This window comes from Oreochromis aureus, linkage group 8, assembly GCF_013358895.1.
Source record: "Oreochromis aureus strain Israel breed Guangdong linkage group 8, ZZ_aureus, whole genome shotgun sequence".
In the NCBI taxonomy this organism is placed as follows: Eukaryota; Metazoa; Chordata; class Actinopteri; order Cichliformes; family Cichlidae; genus Oreochromis; species Oreochromis aureus.
The window spans coordinates 11,325,515-11,345,250 of record NC_052949.1 but is presented as its reverse complement, the minus strand read 5'-3'; the positions used below and the strand labels follow the sequence as shown (position 1 = coordinate 11,345,250).

At 38.2% G+C, this 19,736-nt stretch overlaps 2 protein-coding genes across 2 annotated transcripts in view; one reads left to right on the top strand and one right to left on the bottom strand.

Annotated features, from left to right (window-relative positions):
* Nucleotides 1-5,733, top strand: part of psme4b (proteasome activator subunit 4b) — a 47,208-nt gene extending 41,475 nt beyond the window's left edge. Inside the window, exons 45-48 of the mRNA XM_039616195.1 lie at nt 324-479; nt 1,409-1,547; nt 1,734-1,867; nt 4,656-5,733. Of these exons, the coding sequence (XP_039472129.1) occupies nt 324-479; nt 1,409-1,547; nt 1,734-1,867; nt 4,656-4,790 (564 nt within the window). The 3' untranslated portion in view covers nt 4,791-5,733. The remainder of the gene's footprint in view (nt 1-323; nt 480-1,408; nt 1,548-1,733; nt 1,868-4,655) is intronic.
* A 1,665-nt stretch (nt 5,734-7,398) lies between these two features.
* On the bottom strand, nt 7,399-13,439 carry chac2 (ChaC, cation transport regulator homolog 2 (E. coli)). The gene is made up of 3 exons (XM_031750736.2): nt 12,917-13,439; nt 11,573-11,608; nt 7,399-9,331 (listed from the first exon to the last, which is right to left on the bottom strand). The coding sequence occupies exons 1-3, from the start codon at nt 13,049-13,051 to the stop codon at nt 8,948-8,950; spliced, it is 555 nt and encodes a 184-aa protein (XP_031606596.1). The 5' UTR covers nt 13,052-13,439; the 3' UTR covers nt 7,399-8,947.
* Nucleotides 13,440-19,736: the final 6,297 nt, after the last annotated feature.

The window sequence follows — 19,736 nt, the reverse complement described above, 5'->3', positions numbered from 1 at the left end:
TGTGGTGCAGAATATGGTAAGTGTACATGGTATACACTTATTTATACATATTTTGTGTATATTTATACTTAGTGAAATAGATGTGTGATTATGAATATGTTGGCATACTTATATTGTGCAGGCACAGCCTCACAGAGTCATCCACATGCTTCTTGAAAGATTTTAATTGCATGAAAGGAGAAAGTATTACATATGGATCTTGTGTATCCAAGTTTATATATCTTTTATGAGCAAGATATCACCTTCAGGGCCTTTGGGACCTCAGTACAAACTCCAACTTGTCTCTCATTATCTCATCCCTTTTCTCTCTCCCCTCTCCTTAGATGGCAGGCAGCAGGTCATGGCATGCACGCTTCTCAGTGCTGACCTACCTCCAGATCATGGTTTTCTACAATTTGTTTACTCTGCTCAGTGTGCCTGCTGAGGTTCTCCGCATCCGAAAGCTGGTGATGCAGCTGCTGCTAGATGAGCAGCTTGAGGTAACGTATTCACGAGCACTGGTTTAACACAGCCCCTGGGATCTCTGTCAGGAGATAATAAAGGGCTGCTTTTCTAACCTAAACCTTAATCCATCTTTTCCGTTCACAGTTATTGGTTAAAAATAACAGTCTGTCTCAGTGCTCACTGTAGTTACAGGGATGTTGATTGAGTACTGTGGCTGCCTGAAATCTCTTTGTCTGTGGCAGCTTGGATGATCTAAAAATAACATTCAAGCTAAACCCAAAATAATTGTTTATTTGTCTTGACTTTAAATCCTCTAAATTACTTACTAATGTTTATTTATTGAATCGAATAAAAAAAGCTTTACAACTGCTACTCAGAGAACAGAAGTCTCTTGAAATATTGAGTAATGTCAGCTTTTGAGCAATCAATGTCCCACTTGTCTTGCTTTTAAAACCTTTAAACTGTCTACGTTTATTGATCTGGATGTACAGCACAGGTGAAAATCAATAACCCCTGCACTCCAACTGAATTGTCTAAATTACCAACACAGGTCCTTCTCTTAATATTTTGTTAACTGTGTGAGTGTAGAGTTGATTAATGCTTTGTCCTCGTATCACTGTCTGTTACAGTGCCTCAACCATCACTCAGAGCTTATTCATAATTTATGCAAAGTGATGCAGGAAGGCACTGATGTTCTGCAACTGAATTTTACATCAGCTCAGCTCAGCATCTATCCCTCCTCCTCCTCCTCCCCTTCCTTTGCTTATATCTGTCCCATGTACCTTGCTGTTCACCGATCTCCTTGGGCTCGCCTCCCTTAATAAATTGCGCATGCATTCCTTGCCCCTAAAAATGCCTCGTGTTCTCCACAGCATTCTTTATTTGTCAGTTGTGATCTTCAAGGACCTGTTTTTTCCACCCTCTTTCTCTCCTTCCTGTCCCGCCTTTCTCCTTCTCACCGTAGGTGAGGGACATGGCATGCACCACCCTCAGTGGTTTACTGCAGTGCCAGTTCTTCCCTCTGGACTCCAGTCTGCAGACACAGCTCCAGACGCTGAGTCAGACTTGCCTCCCCAAGGCCCGAGGGGAGCTGGCCTCTACAGGTACACACACACACATTTCCGTGCACATCACAATCGCACAGTGAGGCAATCACAATAATACTTGCCCTATTACCCTTTCTTATCCCAGGGGAAATGCAAACCTTGAGATTCGAAGAGCTATTTTAACTCTCCCTTTGTGTGTGTGTGTGTGTGTGTGTGTGTGTGTGTGTGTGTGTGTGCGCGTAGATTTAGTGCGGCGCCATGCTGGAGTGCTCGGCCTCAGTGCGTGCATCCTGTCGAGCCCCTATGATGTCCCAGACTGGATGCCTCAGATATTGATGGACCTGAGCAGCCATCTCAATGACCCACAGCCTATAGAGGTGCGTGCATGCATTAGCCCCACCACACACACTCATATATAAACACCTAGCTCAAAACAGTGTGAGCTGAAAGAATACAATTTCATTGTCCAATTGAGGAGAAAATTGTGTCTTTGGTCTTACTTCAGGCATGAAGAATACATACAATGTAATCCGTAGTGCAGAGTTTGAATAATACATTATAGTGGTGTGGAGCCAATGATGACGATGATTTAGTGCCTCTCCCATTGGAAAGTGAAAAAGATGAGAAAGAAAATCCAATAAAATACAGTTAAAATATTGTATTTGTAAAAATATTGACTAATATGTCTGTTACCGGAAAGATTAGTCGGAAAAAAATAGAATCTGGTAGAAATATTAGATTTTGTCCATTATAGTAAAGGACACATATGTTGGTTACTGTAAATCATAGGCTCTATTTAAAAGGTGGACATATCCACCATGATGATATCTATATCCATGAGCTCCTGGTGTTCATATTTTCACAGCTCAAAATAGGATTGTGGCCCCACGTTTTGGGTTATTTGGAGTCAGAAATGTCAGTTTTTAGCAAGTCAATGGAGTGCTAACTTATCAGTCTATACTAGCAAACTTGGTTACCAAGTTTCCGCTCAGTGCCATCCTCTGAGTCAGGCTGCCGATTAGCGCAATTGCTGCAGAATCACCAAACTACTGTGAACCACGTCCATATACATATGTAATCAAAAATACATATAAAAAGTCAGGAAGGTGTTCCTATCATCTCATCATCATCAGATTAATTAATGACTTTCTTTCTTTAGCCAGTAACTTTTTACTTCATTCTTAGCTAACTAGAAACAACAGTTTCTAACTGTGCAATGAATAAATTAGTTTTCCAAATTAGTTTTTAATTATTGTAAACAATTTAGATCGTTGCTGCAAATATTTTCAGCTGCTAATCTGCATTTTACATTAGGTGTCTCTAGATAGAGGATTTACCAGCCAAAACAGGAACTTTTGAATTTGCAGTTCATGTACTTAAACTTAAGTGTAGGCTCCATTGTAATAGATAGTGGCTGTAATCAAGGGTGGGTATGAGCGTTCACTGTTCAAAACAAATGAAGCAAGAAAAACAGTTTCTATCAACATTCGTTTTATTGCAGGACTTTACTACAGACTTTAATGGAAATGTTCCACTACCAAGAAACAGCACATCCCTTTGGGCTCATGTATATTAGTTTACATAAAAGTTTGGCCCTGAATCATGCATTACATCTTGTTTATCTAGAAGCCAAATATCTTTAGATTCACACTTGAGAAATAACAATCCTCTTTTCCCTGCTGTGGTTGCCATATTAAAATTTATTCTGTTACCTTTTTATTATACATACCAGTCTATGGAAAAAGACAAATGTGGACAAACTCTCAGGCTTCTGGTAGAGAGCTGTTAATAGTTATACAGACTGCATATACCACATAGAGCTATATACTGTATATTTTTTTTAATAAAAATACTTGTTTGCATTGAAAAGGGGAAGATTATTAACTACTCATAAAGTAACTGTTGGTTAATACACTTGGATGCATGCTCTGTTGCATGTGCAGTGTGAAGGCACCATTTCTATATGATCCCAGGCACGTTTTTCTGCATTGTGTTCTATAACAATCTAGGATGCTTTCACACTTGGTCCCTTTCAGCCCTCTTAACAACTCAGAGCTATTAGTCAGCATTTTTTCGCATATGTCAACACTTCAACTGAACTCAGATGAAGGCATGAGAACACCAGGTATTTCTCTTTCTCCCACATGCACACAGCAGTGGAGGAAACATTGGCTCCCTTTAAGTAATTTTAGTCATACCAAACCTGTAAAAGCACTCTGCTGAAAATGCTGTTAAATTAAATATGATACAAACGTCTAACTAGTGGACTGCAGCAAATTATTATTATTCATGATGGATTGATCTGCTTAGTTTTTCTACTTTAGTCAATTTTTTTGTTTTATAGAAATTCTGAAATTAATAAGTACCATCAGACTGCCCTCATTGGTCTTTTTTTAATCTACTTTATGAAGACTGAGTTGTGTCCTTTTGAAAAGACCAATAAGTGATCATGTCCCTAATTTCATGATGCCTTCATCGGTCAACAAAAAGCAGATACCAGTTTATCTGTGATTGGTCGATATCAGCCAGCTGATGTATCACCAGGGCTCTAGCAATGAGGCAGATAATTGTATTTTTTCCATGAATGGGATGTTGAGCTTTGTCAGCGTGTAGAGGACTAAATGTGCACTGATGAATCATGCTCTAAAAATGATACTTAAGATGTATGTCTATTTTTATTCTTGGATGCTAAAAAAGTAGTTTTGCATGATTCATGGTTCAGATCATTACTTATTTACCAAATATTTACCATATATGTGGCCTTGTTGCCGCATCTCAGTTCATATTCTGTGTAAAACAAACTCTTTTAGGTCCCTTCCTCCTTCCTTTAAGTCATCTTTATTCTGATTGGCTGCCCTTCACATGAAAACATGAACAGGTTGGGTCTCGTGTTCACAGCCAAAGCGCCAGCCACTACAGCTCTGTAGGATATCATACAGAGCTAAGATTGGAAAGAAAATATTGCATCATAGAGATTTCAGTTATCATACAGGTTTAATATGAGCATCCACCATGTTTTTGATGAAAGAAAGCAGGGAAAAGCCCAATAAAAGTCCAGTAAAGCTGATAAACTCACTTGTGTTTTGTGGTGTTGTTTCTAAATGTGCACACTGCATTCACCTAGATTATGTTTTTGCATTATGATTTTGATTTTCTTGCCCAAAGATGACGGTGAAGAAGACTTTGTCAGAATTTCGGCGTACTCACCACGATAACTGGCAGGAGCATCGGCAGTGCTTCACTGACGATCAGCTGCTCGTGCTCACAGACCTGCTGGTGTCACCCTGTTATTACGCCTAGACAGCCATTTCCTGCCTTCCCAGGTCCTCGACAACCATGTAGGACCACTACCAGAGAAATCAATTACACTACTGCTAGGAACTCCAGTTTTCTGTGCAGCCTGTAAAATAATATCTGATAATGCTAGCAGGGCGCTCTCCCTCTGGAACCTCACTTGCCACCGTTGGCCTTCACTAAACCCAGCAAGGAAGCAATACTGGGCAAAATGGTTTCAAATGGTTTTTAACTAACATGGTATTTTTAGTCATTCTCGCAAAACAGTTAAGCAGCCCCAAAGGTGGCCACTTTAGAGGTAGCGGTTTGGTTTATATTGAGAAAGTCTTTTTATTGCTAATCATCATTGTTCCTGTATGTACTATTAAAAGAGTTCTAACCTGTGCATGTTATTAAATACAAGGAAAACATTCCTTCATGATAATGTTCATGTTTGAAATTATAAATATATATAAATGTATACGATATATTCTGAAATATATGTAAAACTAATATAAAAATGATCGTTGTTGTATTTCTACAGCTATATTGTAATCCAACACTTATAAAGAAAGCTATTTTAAAGCACTCGTGATATATAATACCTCATATTGACATTAATTATATCATTTATATAAATAAAAAGAAGAAATAAAAATTGTATATATCATATTAGATCATAAAAATCTGTGACCTGCTGTAACAATGGTGTTATATTTTTATAGACCACATTTTGTCATGTTCTGCATTAGTTCTGCACTGAGAATTTACCGTGTCCTGTGAAATAAATGCATTATTTGTAAAGTGTGGTGCTTCTTTTTGAGTGTTCGGTGCTGCGTGTTTGCAGGGTTGGCTGACTGTGTAAAGCACCAGCTGTTTATCTCTGTACAGCCATGTCACATAGCAGTACACTTCATTCTGTGCAGAGCTCAAACATAAAAGCTTCTTCTTGCAAGGATAGTTTTGTGCCAAGATTCAGCTGCCACTGCACCCTGTTACTACAGCCAGTGCACATTAGCATCAGTGTAGCTAGACCCCTTTTACTGCTGCAGCCCAGTAAAATCTCAGGTCTGAGTTTTAACGAGTTTGTGTGTGTCGCACTGGAGTCATTTAGATTAAGACATGAAAAGAGCATTTCTTTTATTCACAATGTCAAAAAAGCTGAGTTTAGTGCTAAAAATTGAAAATATATTCTACAGTTGAATGCTTGAAAACTGTCTAAACTTTGTGTTTTGACTTATTTTAATAATTTTCCATCCGTTTTCTTAACCCCTCATCTAATTCAGGGTTGTGAGGGACTGGAGCCTATTCTAGCTTTAAATTGACTGAGGAGGAGGGTAAACAGTGGACAGATCACCAGTCCATCAGGATATATTTACTCACTGGCTACTTCATTAGGTTTGCCTGTTCAATAGCTTATTAACATAAATATATAATCAGCCAGTCACATGGCAGCAAGTCAGTGCATTTAGGCATGCAGACATGGTCAAGAAGGACTGCTGAATTTCAAACTGAGAACCAGTATGGGGGGAAAAAAGGTTATTTTAGTGACTCTGAACATAGTTGTATGCCTTAGTATTTCAGAAACTGCTGATCTACTGGGAATCCCTACACAGCCATCTGTAGGGTTTACAGAGACAGGTACAAAAACAAAATATCCAGTGAGCGGCAGTTCTCTGAGTGAAAATGCTTTGTTGATGCTAGAGGTCAGAGGAGACAGCTTTGAACTGGTAGGAAGACAATAGTATCTCAAATAACAACTCAATACAACCAAAGTAAGGAGAAGAGCATCTCTGAACACACAACACGTCGGACCTTGAAGTCCATAGGTTACAGGACCAGAAGACCACACCAGGTGCCACTCCTGTCATCTAAGAACAGGAAACTGAGGCCACAATTTGCATGGGCTCTCCAAAATTGGACCGCAGAAGCTTGGAAAAATTACCTGACATGAGTCTTTTTCTGCTTTTTTGGATGGTATGGTCAAAATGTCGTGTAAACTACATGAAAGCATCGATCTATCCTGCCTTATATCAGGGGTTGAGGGTGCTGGTGGTGCAATGGTTTGAGGGATATTTTCATGGCATACTTTGAAACCTGCAGCCTACCTCAGTATTGCTTCTGATGATACTCATTTTTTTAATGTCCACAGTATGCTAAAGACTGGAACATTATGACTGTAAAGTAAGCAAAGGTAGGTTGATGTAGCAGACGAAATAGCCACCTGTGTCCCACCTCTGAGTGTTTGTGTGTGTGTTAAAGATGGGATCACAGATCGAGCTGTCACTCTTTTATTCTGCTTGTTGATGTTTTTCTGATGCAGTTGTGTTGAATTTGATGTGTTCACTGTGCTGAGACGGAGGCAGGCAGAATGAGAAGCAGCTGATCCCGGCTCCCCTGTGCCAGAACTACTAATCTTGACACAGAGTAAGTAAAGGTTAGACTAAACAATGTGTGTTTGCTTAAAGTGATTTTCATGACAACTACTTCATCATAGCAGGAAGAGAGATAGGCTGTATTTAGAAAAGCTGTATTACCAATTTTTTTAGCTGTATTTATTACAGCGTTTTAACCTATTTATCAAGTTTTAGATTTGTTTTATTTAACTTACTAAAAAAAACACAAGGAAAAATAATTGGGGCATCATTATGTTTTAATTGCAGTAAAGTTTTTATTTTAATAAACGGTTCAGTAGAAGACTTAAGGAACACATTAGACTAACCATAGCAAGACAGGAAAGAAAAGCCTACACTGACAATGAAAGGCTGTCATTTGTCACAGCAGTGCCTTGAGCTGAACACTAACATTAACATGCTCATGGTGACAGTACTAACAGTGCTGATGTTTCTAAAGTGAAATGTTTACAGTGCTTACCATGCTAACGTGAGCTAATTAGCACTTAATTTGCAGCTGCATCTGATGAGGGTGTCATTGTTTTTGTGTCTGATTATGAAACCAACTTAGAGCTAGAGTTAAAAATATTATCTTGGATATCTCTTTCTCATACAGTACTGTGCAAAAAACATGTGCCAACCCTAATTTCTTTACATTTTACTTCCAAGGAGCCAGATTATCTTCAAATTCTTTAAAGTGAGCTTGAGCAGTAGTTCTCTAAAGGTCTTGTTCTTTGGACACGGGCTGCTCTTTCACTCACTTTAAGTCCAGTCCTTGTACCTGACCATTTTCAGAGGAATAAAAGTGCACCAGCAAGGTGATTTCCAAAGTGCTAATAGCTGAAAACTTGGCATATCTTGTCACAAATGTGCAGTGTGTCCTATCATTTGAGGGAAACTGGACAACTTGAGGAGAAAAGACAAAATATCTACAGCAGATAAACAGTATTTGAAAGTCATGTCCTTAAGATATAGGAAAAAATCTGATATATTCTCATATCCATCATGCGGTAATAGCTTCATTTTGATGATCTCACACTGCTAGACTGGCCTCTAGCAGTGTGAGATCAGCTTGACAGAGAATAAAACAAAAGGCAGCCAACATTTAGAGAAGAGCTTTAAATGTCCTTCAACAAGCTCAGAGAACTATTCCTGAAGACTGCTTAAAGAAATGACGAGCTTGCCTAAGAGTTCAGTCATATTGAATATTGACTTTCAAGCTTTTTAGAATTATACTCTGCTTTTACATTCCATAGTGTATTTCCATATTTCAATAAATCGCTGTACCCATTTCCCTATTTTCTTAGCAAAATATAAAGAAATGAGGGGTGGCTCAAGACTTTTACCTCTATATTTAACAAACATTAAACCAGATATGAAGCAGCTCAGGTTTGAGTGTTAAATGTTTAATAACTAATATGCGATAACATTAGCAATTCTTTGTCTCATCTTGGCTAGTCAATGCCAGATATTAAATACCAATATTTAGACCATATATATTGAAACCATTCTGTAGTGATTTATATTGAAAAATATCTTGCGATTTGTACATTGTTGGTAATTTATGTTTTCTATACCAGTTTGTGTTTATTACTTTGAAGCAGCTTTCGGTGTATATTTATTGAACAACTAACAACTAGTCAACTAATGAGGTCAACATGTCCCATCCTACATGTAACAAACATCTTTATTGGACAAGTATACCTTAAACCCTGAGAACATGTGACTAATCCAGCGCATTGTACGCATTTTTAAAAATCAAGTGCTGTTACTAACTTAATTTTAAGCTACCTAAATTGAGTTTTTCTGTCCGTTTTCTAGCCTCTCTCTTACTAAAGTTTCAAGAGAAAACAGATGTGTGTCTGAGTCCTCGGGCAGAAAAGTCCTCACGGCGTCAGCCAGCTGAAACAGGTACTCCGTATTTTTCCCGCTTGGACCGGTAGAGTTGATGATCTGGTTGGCGATCTCCTCCAGGGGTGCGGGGCCGAGGTAGTTGGGATTGTCCTTGGAGCCGATGTAGATCAGCGTCTGGCTTGGCGAGCAAGTGAGTGATGGACGGGGATGAAAGGTCACTGTGACGACCTGATAACCACCTTTTTCTCGGTAGTCGAGGTAGCGCTTCACTTCTTCCTCCCGGCCAGTCGGCAATTTGTAGGCAACACCCCAAACACACCCCTGAGGAAAGCAAAATGGCTTAGAGGTCCATAACCTGATGACATTTTATTAGGTACACCTGTTCAACTGCTTCTTCACACAAATCTAATTGGTGGCAGCATCTCAATGCATTTAAGCATGTAGACATGGTAGACAAGAATACCTACTGAAGTTCAAACCATGCAACAGAATGGGGAAGAACAGTGATTTGGTTGTTGGTGCCAGACTTATTGGTCTGAGTATTTCAGAAACTGCTGATCTACTGGGATTTTCTCACACAACCACCTCTAGGGTTTATAGACAATAGTCCAAAACAGAGAAAATATGTCAGTGTGGACCAAAATGTTAGAGGAATGTTTCCAGAGCCTTTTTGAATGTATGCCTTGAAGAATTAAGGCAGTGCAAAAAGGGTTCCAACCACTACCAATGCCCATGTCCTTAATAAAGTGTCCGATAAATTTATTAGTATTTACATTTGATAAATGATGATATATAATCACCTTGTCTAAAGTCACAATAAAAGTCAAAATAAAAATAATTGACATAACCAATGTGTTACATTCAAAAACACTGACCATACTCACACCCAGAAAATTATTATAATCAATTACTCTCTTGCTTCTACGCTGTGAGTATTTCTTAATGTACTTTATATGTTTGCAAAGTAAAGACATCCAAGGACTTTACCTTGGACTTTAAGAAACTATAATTGATATTTTTCAGCATTTATTTCAAACTTATCACACTTATCGGCCAATTCTAAAAACAGATTCCTGCCATGCTTTACTACATCACAACTCATACTACAGTACTGTGCAAAATTCTCAAGCCAATCCTCATTTTTATACATTTTGCTTTCAAGAAGTCAGACTTTCAACTTCTTTTTTTTAGCAACAGTTCTTCAGGCTTTCTGAAGTCTTTCAGACTTTTTCCTTCTAGACATTGGCTGCTTTTTTACTCATTTTCATTCCAGTCGTTAATCATTTTCAGAGATTTTGTTGTTTTATTTTTTTTGTTTGTTTGGTTGTCACGCCGGAACTGGATTGAAAGTCAGTACCAACAGGTTTTATGGAATGATGAATATAATATGAAATTCCTTGTTCAAATTGCCTTCAGTAAGTACAGACATGGTCAGGAGAGAGGTACAACATTGAGTATCTGTTGGCATCTGTGAAACATGGCTTAGTTGTGGTTTGGGGCTGCATTTCAGCCAGTGGTATTGGGTATCTTATCAAAATTGATGTAATAATAAGCATTGAAAAGTACAGTCAGACTTTGATCCAACATAAAAATACTATCTGGGAAGCATTTGGCAACAGACTGCCATTGGAACACTATTAGACATGGATTGGCCTCCCCAGAGCCTAGACCTCAAGATTATTAAAGCAGAGTGGGATCACCTTGACAGAGAACAGAACAAAAGGCAGCCAACATCCAAAAAAAACCTTTTGAAACATCTTTAGACGTCTGGAGAACTATTCCAGAAGTCTCTTTCCCATTTTCCTAGCAACATAAAAAAATGAGGGGTCGCTCAAGACTTTTGTACAGTACTGTCTATAAGAGGTTATCTTCTTTCCTGCGCTGTTTTCACTCCTGTCTGCCTTGTAAAAGCATGAAACTCTGCAAAACTGTTTATATTTAAAGTATGTGTATGTATGTAAGTGAACACAAAAAGTTCTCTCTGAAGTGGAATCCAATTTGTGCAGCTTTGTACGCTGATCGCCTTCACACTCCAACTCTTGTCTTAATTATAGCCAATAAAACAAGAATACATAACAAGGTAGGTGGATTATGACCTTCAGGTAGTAATAATCTCTCATTACTGTGTAAATAACATGTAATTTTGTTTGCTTCCTGCAACGCAAACATCAAAGTGATGACAATAAAGGCATAAGTCTTGTACCTATTATGTAATGAAGTTACCAGTCAATGAAGGAAAGAACAAACAAATGGGGGCTATTTTGAGTATGCAGTCCATATTTATGGAAAAAACATCAAGAATATGACCAAAATTATATTTTTTCATATTATAATTTCTTCATTTCTATTATCATTTCTTTCGTTTCCATTAATTATTGATAATGAATGGTTCTGCTTATCTGTCAAGCTATTAATTGAATTTGTGGTTGGAATCACAAATTATTTCTTTCTGATATTATAAAGACTTTTTAATACTGACTGATTAATAAAGGAATACATCATGTGCACACTACAAAGAAATTGTTATTGCACCCTGATGATAAGAAAGAGGGTATAACTCACCTCAGGATTCTCCACGAGTGTCACAACCCGGCCAGGCTGCAAAGAACACACAAACACACCTAATAAATGGCTTTGTCATTAATGTGCTAGTTGGTTAGCACACATATTGCAGGAAATGGGATCTTTCTGAAAGGTTACAGGCACAGTGGGGGAAATAATTATTTGATCCCCTGTTGAATTTGTAATGTTGCTCACTTACAGAGAAATTAGTTAATTTTTCATTAATTCGTTTTTATGGTAGTTTCATTTTAATGGAGAGAGACAGAATATCAACCAACAGTCTAGGAACACTATAAATTGATTTGAATGTCACCGAGTTAAATAAGTATTTGATCTCCTATAACCTAGCCAGAATTCTGGCTCCAAGAGGTTGGCTGTGTGTTCACGTGGTACACAGATTACAAACAATCGATTACAGATGTGCTTGATTTCAAGTTATGTTTGTAAAGCATGCTTGTCCATAGAATCTGGTTTTTCCATCCCAACCTCTCAACCTCCATAGGCAAGACCTAAGAGCTGGATAAGAATGTAAACCTCCACAAAGCTGTAATGGACTGCAAGTCAATTAACAGTAGGCCTGATGAGAAGGTGACAACTTTTGGTGACATTATATGGAAATGAAGGAAATAAAAAGATTATCAATCACCCTATAGAAATCTGTGGGGGGAGCTGAAGTTTCAAGTTGCCAAGTACTAAGGCATGTTTTGCTTGGGAATGAAATACTTCCTTCAATCAATGACATGAAAATGAATTTATAGCTTTTACTTCTGAATTTCTGGTTGATATTCTGCATCTCACCTTAAACAGTTCGAGACTGTTTATTCCGTTGTGTGTGAGCAAACTTACAAATTCAGCAGGCGAACAAACAATTATTTCCTCCACTGTATAATATCGCCTATACACTTTATAATGCAGTGGTTGCCAGACTGTGAGGTGGACACATATTGATTGGGCACAGTGCTCGGCAGACCAGGAGAAAAAAGTGGATAAAATTAGAAATACATTAGAAAATGAAAACATTTTCTAAAGCTGGGCAAACAAAGAAAAGTTGTGGTTTTAATCCGATATAAGATTACAGGAGCCTATAAATCACCATATTAGGGGGAATATTGCTAACATAGATTTTAATATTAAAGGGCAACATCTAGCCCATTAATAAGGAATAAAGGTTAGGACATAAAGGGGTTAACTTTGTAATAACACAAGCCGAAGTGAAGTGAAGTGAAGTGTCTTCAGTAATGTCTACCGTGTAGTCAAACACACTGTAGCAACATTGCATCAGGTAGTACTTTTTTCATTTTGGCCGCTATGAATCAGTTCCCAAAGCCAGTAAGGTATACTCACCTTACCCGGTACTCCTCGATGGTCGGTACTGCCTTGCCAAAACCGGCGACTGAAGCCCTTTATGTACCCAATTCTCTTTTCCTCGTAAGGAAAATCCACTTTCCATATCAGTGAGCCGTAACCGAACACCCACATGATGAGAGGTTAGGCTAACAGAAAAGGACGGGTGAGCTGGACGAAATAGTCACCTGTAATCGCGACGCCTACGACTTATAACAAGAGCTACAGCATTATAAAAGCTGACGTGTTCACCTCTGTGAGTAAAGGTGATATTTAAAAACAGGAAAACGTGCTTGAAGCACCGGTTCCGTGTTCAGCGGGCAAACTGTTAAGTCATACGGATTACGTAAGTTCCTCCACTTCCACTAAATACCTTTCAGTTTAAACGACAATTCTGGAAAATTCGCAAATTTTTGGCCAAGAAAGCTAAATTATGACTTTTCAGCTGTTAAATAAAATGATACCCCTTCTTTTCGCTTACAGCATCTGCTGTATCACTTTGTTCCAAATGCTTTCGGGCCACCTGCTTTTAATTTGAAGGCGAAGCCACAATTCCGGATGTTTGTAGCTATTTCTGTACTGCTTTTAGTTAGGTCAAATGGTACAGATAAGCGAGAAACGTTGTCATCGTGATGTATGTCTAAATAGCAAGTGATTAAAATTTTGTAATAAGTAGTTTGAATGTGTCCATGAAATCCTTGTTACCGTTCAGGGCAGTGAGATACATTTAGTTTAGGTTCACATAAATTTATTTCAATAAACTTTATTTTTTTAATTAAAAAATAAAACAAAATTAGCCAGAAATATTATTAGATTAGTCTATTATTGCATTAAATAACAACAGTGCATGATGATAATCGTGGACATTAACGATCAATGTATGTGTTGTTGTGATTAATGTATGTGACCTTTTCTTGTCAAAAAAGTCACAATTAAATCTTAATAACATACAAAACTTTTATTTCCTTCTTTATTTTTATTTTTTTAAATCTCGTCTTTTCTCGACTGTTGGGTTCACCTATTACCTCATGTACCCGAAACCCCTACAAGATTATTTTAGGCTATGGCTCTCATGATTTCTTTTCAGCTCATTTCTACTTTTGTGTGGCCTTTTTTCAAACATGACCTAGGACAGATAACACAGGGCTTTCATCCTGACACCAGGGGGTGCTGAGTTTCTATTTCCCACAGTGTGTCATGGCATGCTTCTTTCATGTATGCCGTGAGAGCACTGATTCAGAACCAAATTAAGTGGACAGCAGCAATATGGTCTCTAATGTCATGCTCATTCCCCCGCCTCTGAGAGCAGCTAGTCAGCAAATCTTTTATCTGAGACTCCAGTTTGGAGATGCAGCTCAATAGCTGAAATCCCCAGCTGGGTTAGTTGAGGAAATATCCACCATTTAGATACCCTTATTCAAGAAACCAAAGCCAAACTTGGGGTAGCTGAGCTGATCGCTGAGTGACAGAAGATCAGAAGTCAGCTCTAATCTGGAAATAAATAACGGAAACAGTAACTGTGTTAGTCATGAAACCTGCTGCCATCAACTCAAAAACATATTCTTTTTGCTTTTTAGCCCCCCATGTGTTGTCTTTTACTGTTATAATTAAAGTATGTTGTTCTGTAAATGCACCAGTGTGAATATATTGAGGTATTTGCACTCATCTGCAATTTATAAGCACTCCTTGGAAGTACTGAGTGGACTCCTCTTGGACTTTACAAATTGTGTCAAGAAAATATCCTCCACACTGTTACACCACCAACAACAGTCTGAATTATGGCTAGGGTAAGGCTTTCATGTTACTTACAGAAAGTTCAGACCCTACTATCCAAATATTGCAGCAAAATGGAGATTCATCATAACAGCAAACATATTTCCAGTGTTCTTTTATCCAGTTTTGGTGAGCACCTGTATGGTCTTCTGCTGCTGTAGTCCACTTGCTTCAAGGTTCAGAGATGCTCTTCTGCTTTCCTCAGTTAAAACAAGTGGCTATTTAAGATACTGTTGCCTTCTTCTTAGTTCTTAAATCAAAGTAGTCTAGCTAATCTCCTCTAATATTTGACATCAACAAGGCGACTGTGAATCAATGCCACAAATAACTTGCAAACTGTTATTTGTGTATCTGTCTTTGACACTTTTATTAGTGTGCCGAGGTGTGGTTCGTGGCACAGCTGCAGGGGAGGGGTGGAGCAGTGGGTTCAGGATTTGGTGTCAGGGGAAGACCAACACAGCTGATTTCTATCATACAATCACGCCTTCCCTATTAGAGTTGGATGCCAGGACCTGACAAGAGAGTTGCGTGTACTGCACTGGAGAGAGACAGCTGTAAAGATGCCTAACCGGAGTCACTGGAAAAATTATAAATAAACATTCAATTACCTGCAAAGCTACGTGCCGTAGGTCCTTTACGTCACAATTAGAAAATATTAACTTGTGTCAGTTCTTGTTGTTTGTTAGCTTTGTATTCCGGTGACAAACAACACAGACATTTAGGCAAGTCTAAACAGTTTGTTCTACATTGTGTTTGTTTTCTAAGAAAAGAAGCAATTTTTTTTCATAATGAAGAACATGTTTTATTTACTTGACTAAAGAAAACACTATGTATTTCCTCTCTAGGTGAATTTGTTGTGTCCTGTTTGGAAGACGGTAAACAAAGATGTTGTAGCGAATGTGAAGATAACGCATGAGAAATGACTGGAAATAGCGTTTAGTGTAAACGTTCTGTTCCTCTATCTAATCAGTACCAATCTGAAACCCATTTTCCCCTTTAACACATTCTAGTACAGAGCACAAACATTACATATCTTATAAATTAAATCTACAGTAATCCACCCTTTATTCCAGATTTAATCAAAAGACTCATTATGTCAACAAGATAATCAAAGCAAATATGTCATCACTGCAGAACAATCGTTCTGTGCTGGTATGTAGGTGGCTTTGCATGCACAGCTTCGCTCTGTGTTATTTCTTCTCCCAGTTTCTCCATACATGTTACATCAATTTGATTCTCTTAGGCTTTCTTCTTCTCTGACAAGCATTTCCTCTCAGTCTCCTTCTCCCCGTGCTCCTCCTCTCTTTGTGTTACCTCTCCAAATGCAGAGCTGCTCCTAAACCTTCCTGTTCTCCTCATCCAGAGTATTCTGTTTATTCGACAGGGAGGTGGCCAAGATAGTTCTTTGTTCGATCATTTCCCTCTGAATTTTGCTCATTTTTGCAAGCCCACTTTCCCGTTGTAAGACTGCATTTGAATCAGAATTGTGTTATTTGATCATTTTTTTTGCCCTTAAAATTGCGCTCGCTCGCAAAAATTAAACCTGCCAGGGTCAGTTTCCTTGACATGATGAGAACCTCCTGAAAAACATGTAGCAAACACACAAAGGGGTAAGTCAGATAATGCCACATCAGGTTAAATCTGTGTGGATGGATGGACAAAACATCAGACTGTATCATGCTTGACAACTGACAGAGAGCACTGGTTTCCTTTAACCTCATAACCACCAGTTGTTCCCTGACCTCACATTTGATGTTGTAGCCGTTCTAAAAGAGGCTCAATACACTGTGAATCCTAATTTACTGATGTTATCCTTTCCATGGAAATATCAGAACAAAGAGCTTTTCTTTGCAGGAGGTTATGAACTGATGATGTAGTTTGACATTTAATTCGAAGGACTTGTTGAATAAAAAGCTACTGTTACAAATCATAAAAGCATGCCCGTTGAAATTTCGGGGCATTTGTATTCATTTCTCATGGTGAATTAGGGACTGAAATTTAGAATATTGTATATGAGGCTCTATTTTACTTACTTTTTTAAAAAAAAATCTGTGACTTGTGAGTGTCTCAGCTTTAGGGGGGCACATCACCAAATAACAGGAGTGCTCCTTTAAGACAAGTTACACTCCCCATGGTCTATTTACTTGTACTGTCTTTCCAGCTCTGAGTGGGTTTTCTTGTTCAGACGAAAAATCCAGGAAAATGTGTCTGTTGCCATCTTAGTCCTTTGTATTTTGTGCCAAGGCCTCTTTCTATTTAAGAGGCCTCTTTCACTGCTGTTCTTTGTTAAATGGAGCTCTCAGCATTCAGGACTTCTTTTGATTTTGTGTGTTCTAGCAAAGAGATTTTAATACTGTGTGAGAGATTCTGGCCAGCTTTATCAATTTGCACTCAAGAGTTTTTATTTTTTACAATAAATATACCATCCAGTTACCAACAGTTTTTTTCTCACTAGGGAGAGAGAATTACTTACATAAGCAATGTTATAAGAGAGAGATGAAGATTTCTGAACTGGAATTTACGAGCAAATTCCAAAAGAGCACGTTGTGGTAGGACTGTATCTTCCATGGGATACAAAGCTCTTAAAACTTCAGGGCAAAGTTTTTATGTGGCATTCGCTCACATTTGTCCGTTTTTTCTATAGGTGCTCTGAAATTAAATAAATGCTTCAAAACCACTGGCCAAATAAGTGCCGAGAGGCATTTTTAAGATGGCTCCCAACTGTCTAGTCTTTCTTCTAGAAAAAAAACAAACATTTTTAATTATTCTTTGGTGTCAAATTGAAGAAGTCCAACATGTGAATTTCATTGCCTATTTGCTCTTATCATTTTCTTACTATAGTGTGTAGTGGTAATGAGATTTTACCAGCCACTTTATTAGATACACTAGTTCGACTGCTCATTAATGCAAGTATGTATTTAGAGACTCTCGTGGCAGTAACGCCATGCATTTAGGTATGTAGACATGATCAAGACGACCTCCTGAAGTTCAAACCGAGTATTAGAATTGGGAAGAAAGGTTATTTGGGGAATGGTTGTTGGCACCAGATGGGCTGGTCTTAGTATTTCAGAAACTGCTGATCTACTGGGATTTTTCCACACAACCATCTCTAAGGTTTACAAAGAATAGTCCGAAAAAGAGAAAATATGTTGTTCTCTGGATGAAAGCACCTTGTTGATTCCAGAGATCATAGGAGAATGGCATGACTACTTCAGTCTGATAGGAAGGCAAAAGTAATTCAAACAATTGTTGTAACTTTGCACTTTGGACCTCTTAGTACCGACTCCTGCTGACCATCTTAATCTCTTTGTGACCACACTGAACCCATCTTCCGATGGCTGCTTCCAGAAGGATAATGCGCCATGTCACAAAGATCAAATCATCTCACACTGGTTTTTTTTAACATAACAATGAGTTCACTGGATTCAAATTGTCTTCACAGTCACCAACACCCTTCTAGCACCTTGTTGAATCTATGCCAAAGGGGAATTAAGACAGTTCTTAAGGCACGAGCAAGGTGAAGTGTAAGGTAAGTATGCAAAATATGCTTTTTATGAACCCCCAAGTTGACTAAGAAAAAACATAAATAGAACTACTAAAGCTACTCTTTTTTTCACTTACTGATAAAACTTCTAAGAAAATTACTGCTTAAAGGGGTGGCTGATAAAACGTGTTATACTGCATGTGTAGCTGTATGGAGCTGTGTACCTGTCTGTTGACTGCAGATGGAAATTAGCTAGTGGGTAAATCTGGTAAAAAAAAAGAAAAGAAAAAAAAAGGCTTCTTTTCTCTGAGGAGATCAATGTTTCTGTGAATGGGCCCTGACAAAGAAAAGGAATAAAATAAAAGCAAAGAGAAACTGTACTACAAAAATGTTCTACTGCCTTCATTGGCTGTCAGATAGAAAGCAAATCAAGTAAGTTATATCCTTACAGTGTTTACAATCTTCTTTCAAGGAAAGCCTAAATTTACATCTTTCATGCTAGTCAAATATCATTCCCAGATCTAAAAAGAGTCTTTCTGTTAGCTCTTAACAATATTTGCCCAGTCTTAAGTTCACGTTTCCATGTTTATATAAAACCCTTCGGATATACGCCAACCACACATAGCTTGACATTTAATTTAACTTAAGGGGACAATAATTATGACAACCTCTAGACACTAAAGTATAATTTTGTCATGCGAGCAATTAGTGCAAACATCCATGTTATAGACAGGTATATGATAAACATAAAAGCAGTATTTCTGCTAGCTGTTTCACTGTTTTAGACCCATTTTTTCCCTCAAATCCTGGAGAAGACAGAATAATTGAGCAGCTCTGCTTAAATTGCTGTTTCCAACTCAAACAATCAGCCAGAAAAGATCCCTTCTGAATTTCATATTTACAGAGACTATTGCTTTTATTGCTCATAATGAGCAGACATGCACTACCACTGTTGCTTTTTTTAAAGTGCCGTTTTCTCGCTTGTTGAGATTTGAAAAGAGATTTCTTCAGATAGTTGAACCTTTTCTTCCTACCATCCACCTGCAGGATCATCTAACTAACCTGCAATATTTAGTTGCTCTCCTGCAGCGATTGAGGTCTACAAAACGCATCTAAAAGGTCTCCTCCATATTGACTCATTCTGGCATCAGTAGTTTTCCACACACAAAAAAAGCTCTTGAACCCCTGACTCCATCTCAGCAGCCAAAGTGAAGAATTGGCTTGCTGAGCCATGAAAAGTCCACTATATGTAGAGAGCAGAGTTGAATGGGCCATTTTGGGCTCCGAGGTCTCGAGACAGTTTGATCCTGAACTGCTCATATGACTCGTCAGAGTTCTCTCACACGCTCATGCTGAAATGAATGCAGCCACATCTATCACAACTGTTGTTCTTGCCCGAGAATGTGAATCTATTCTGGGTATAACAGCTAATAATGATGATATGAAGGACTGTTAGATAAGAAAGTCATTATTACCGAGTCAATATTATCTATTTTGACTCACTTTTTGCACTGAGACTGCAAAGACCTAATTTATGAAAGTGTTGGACCAGCACAAGCATTG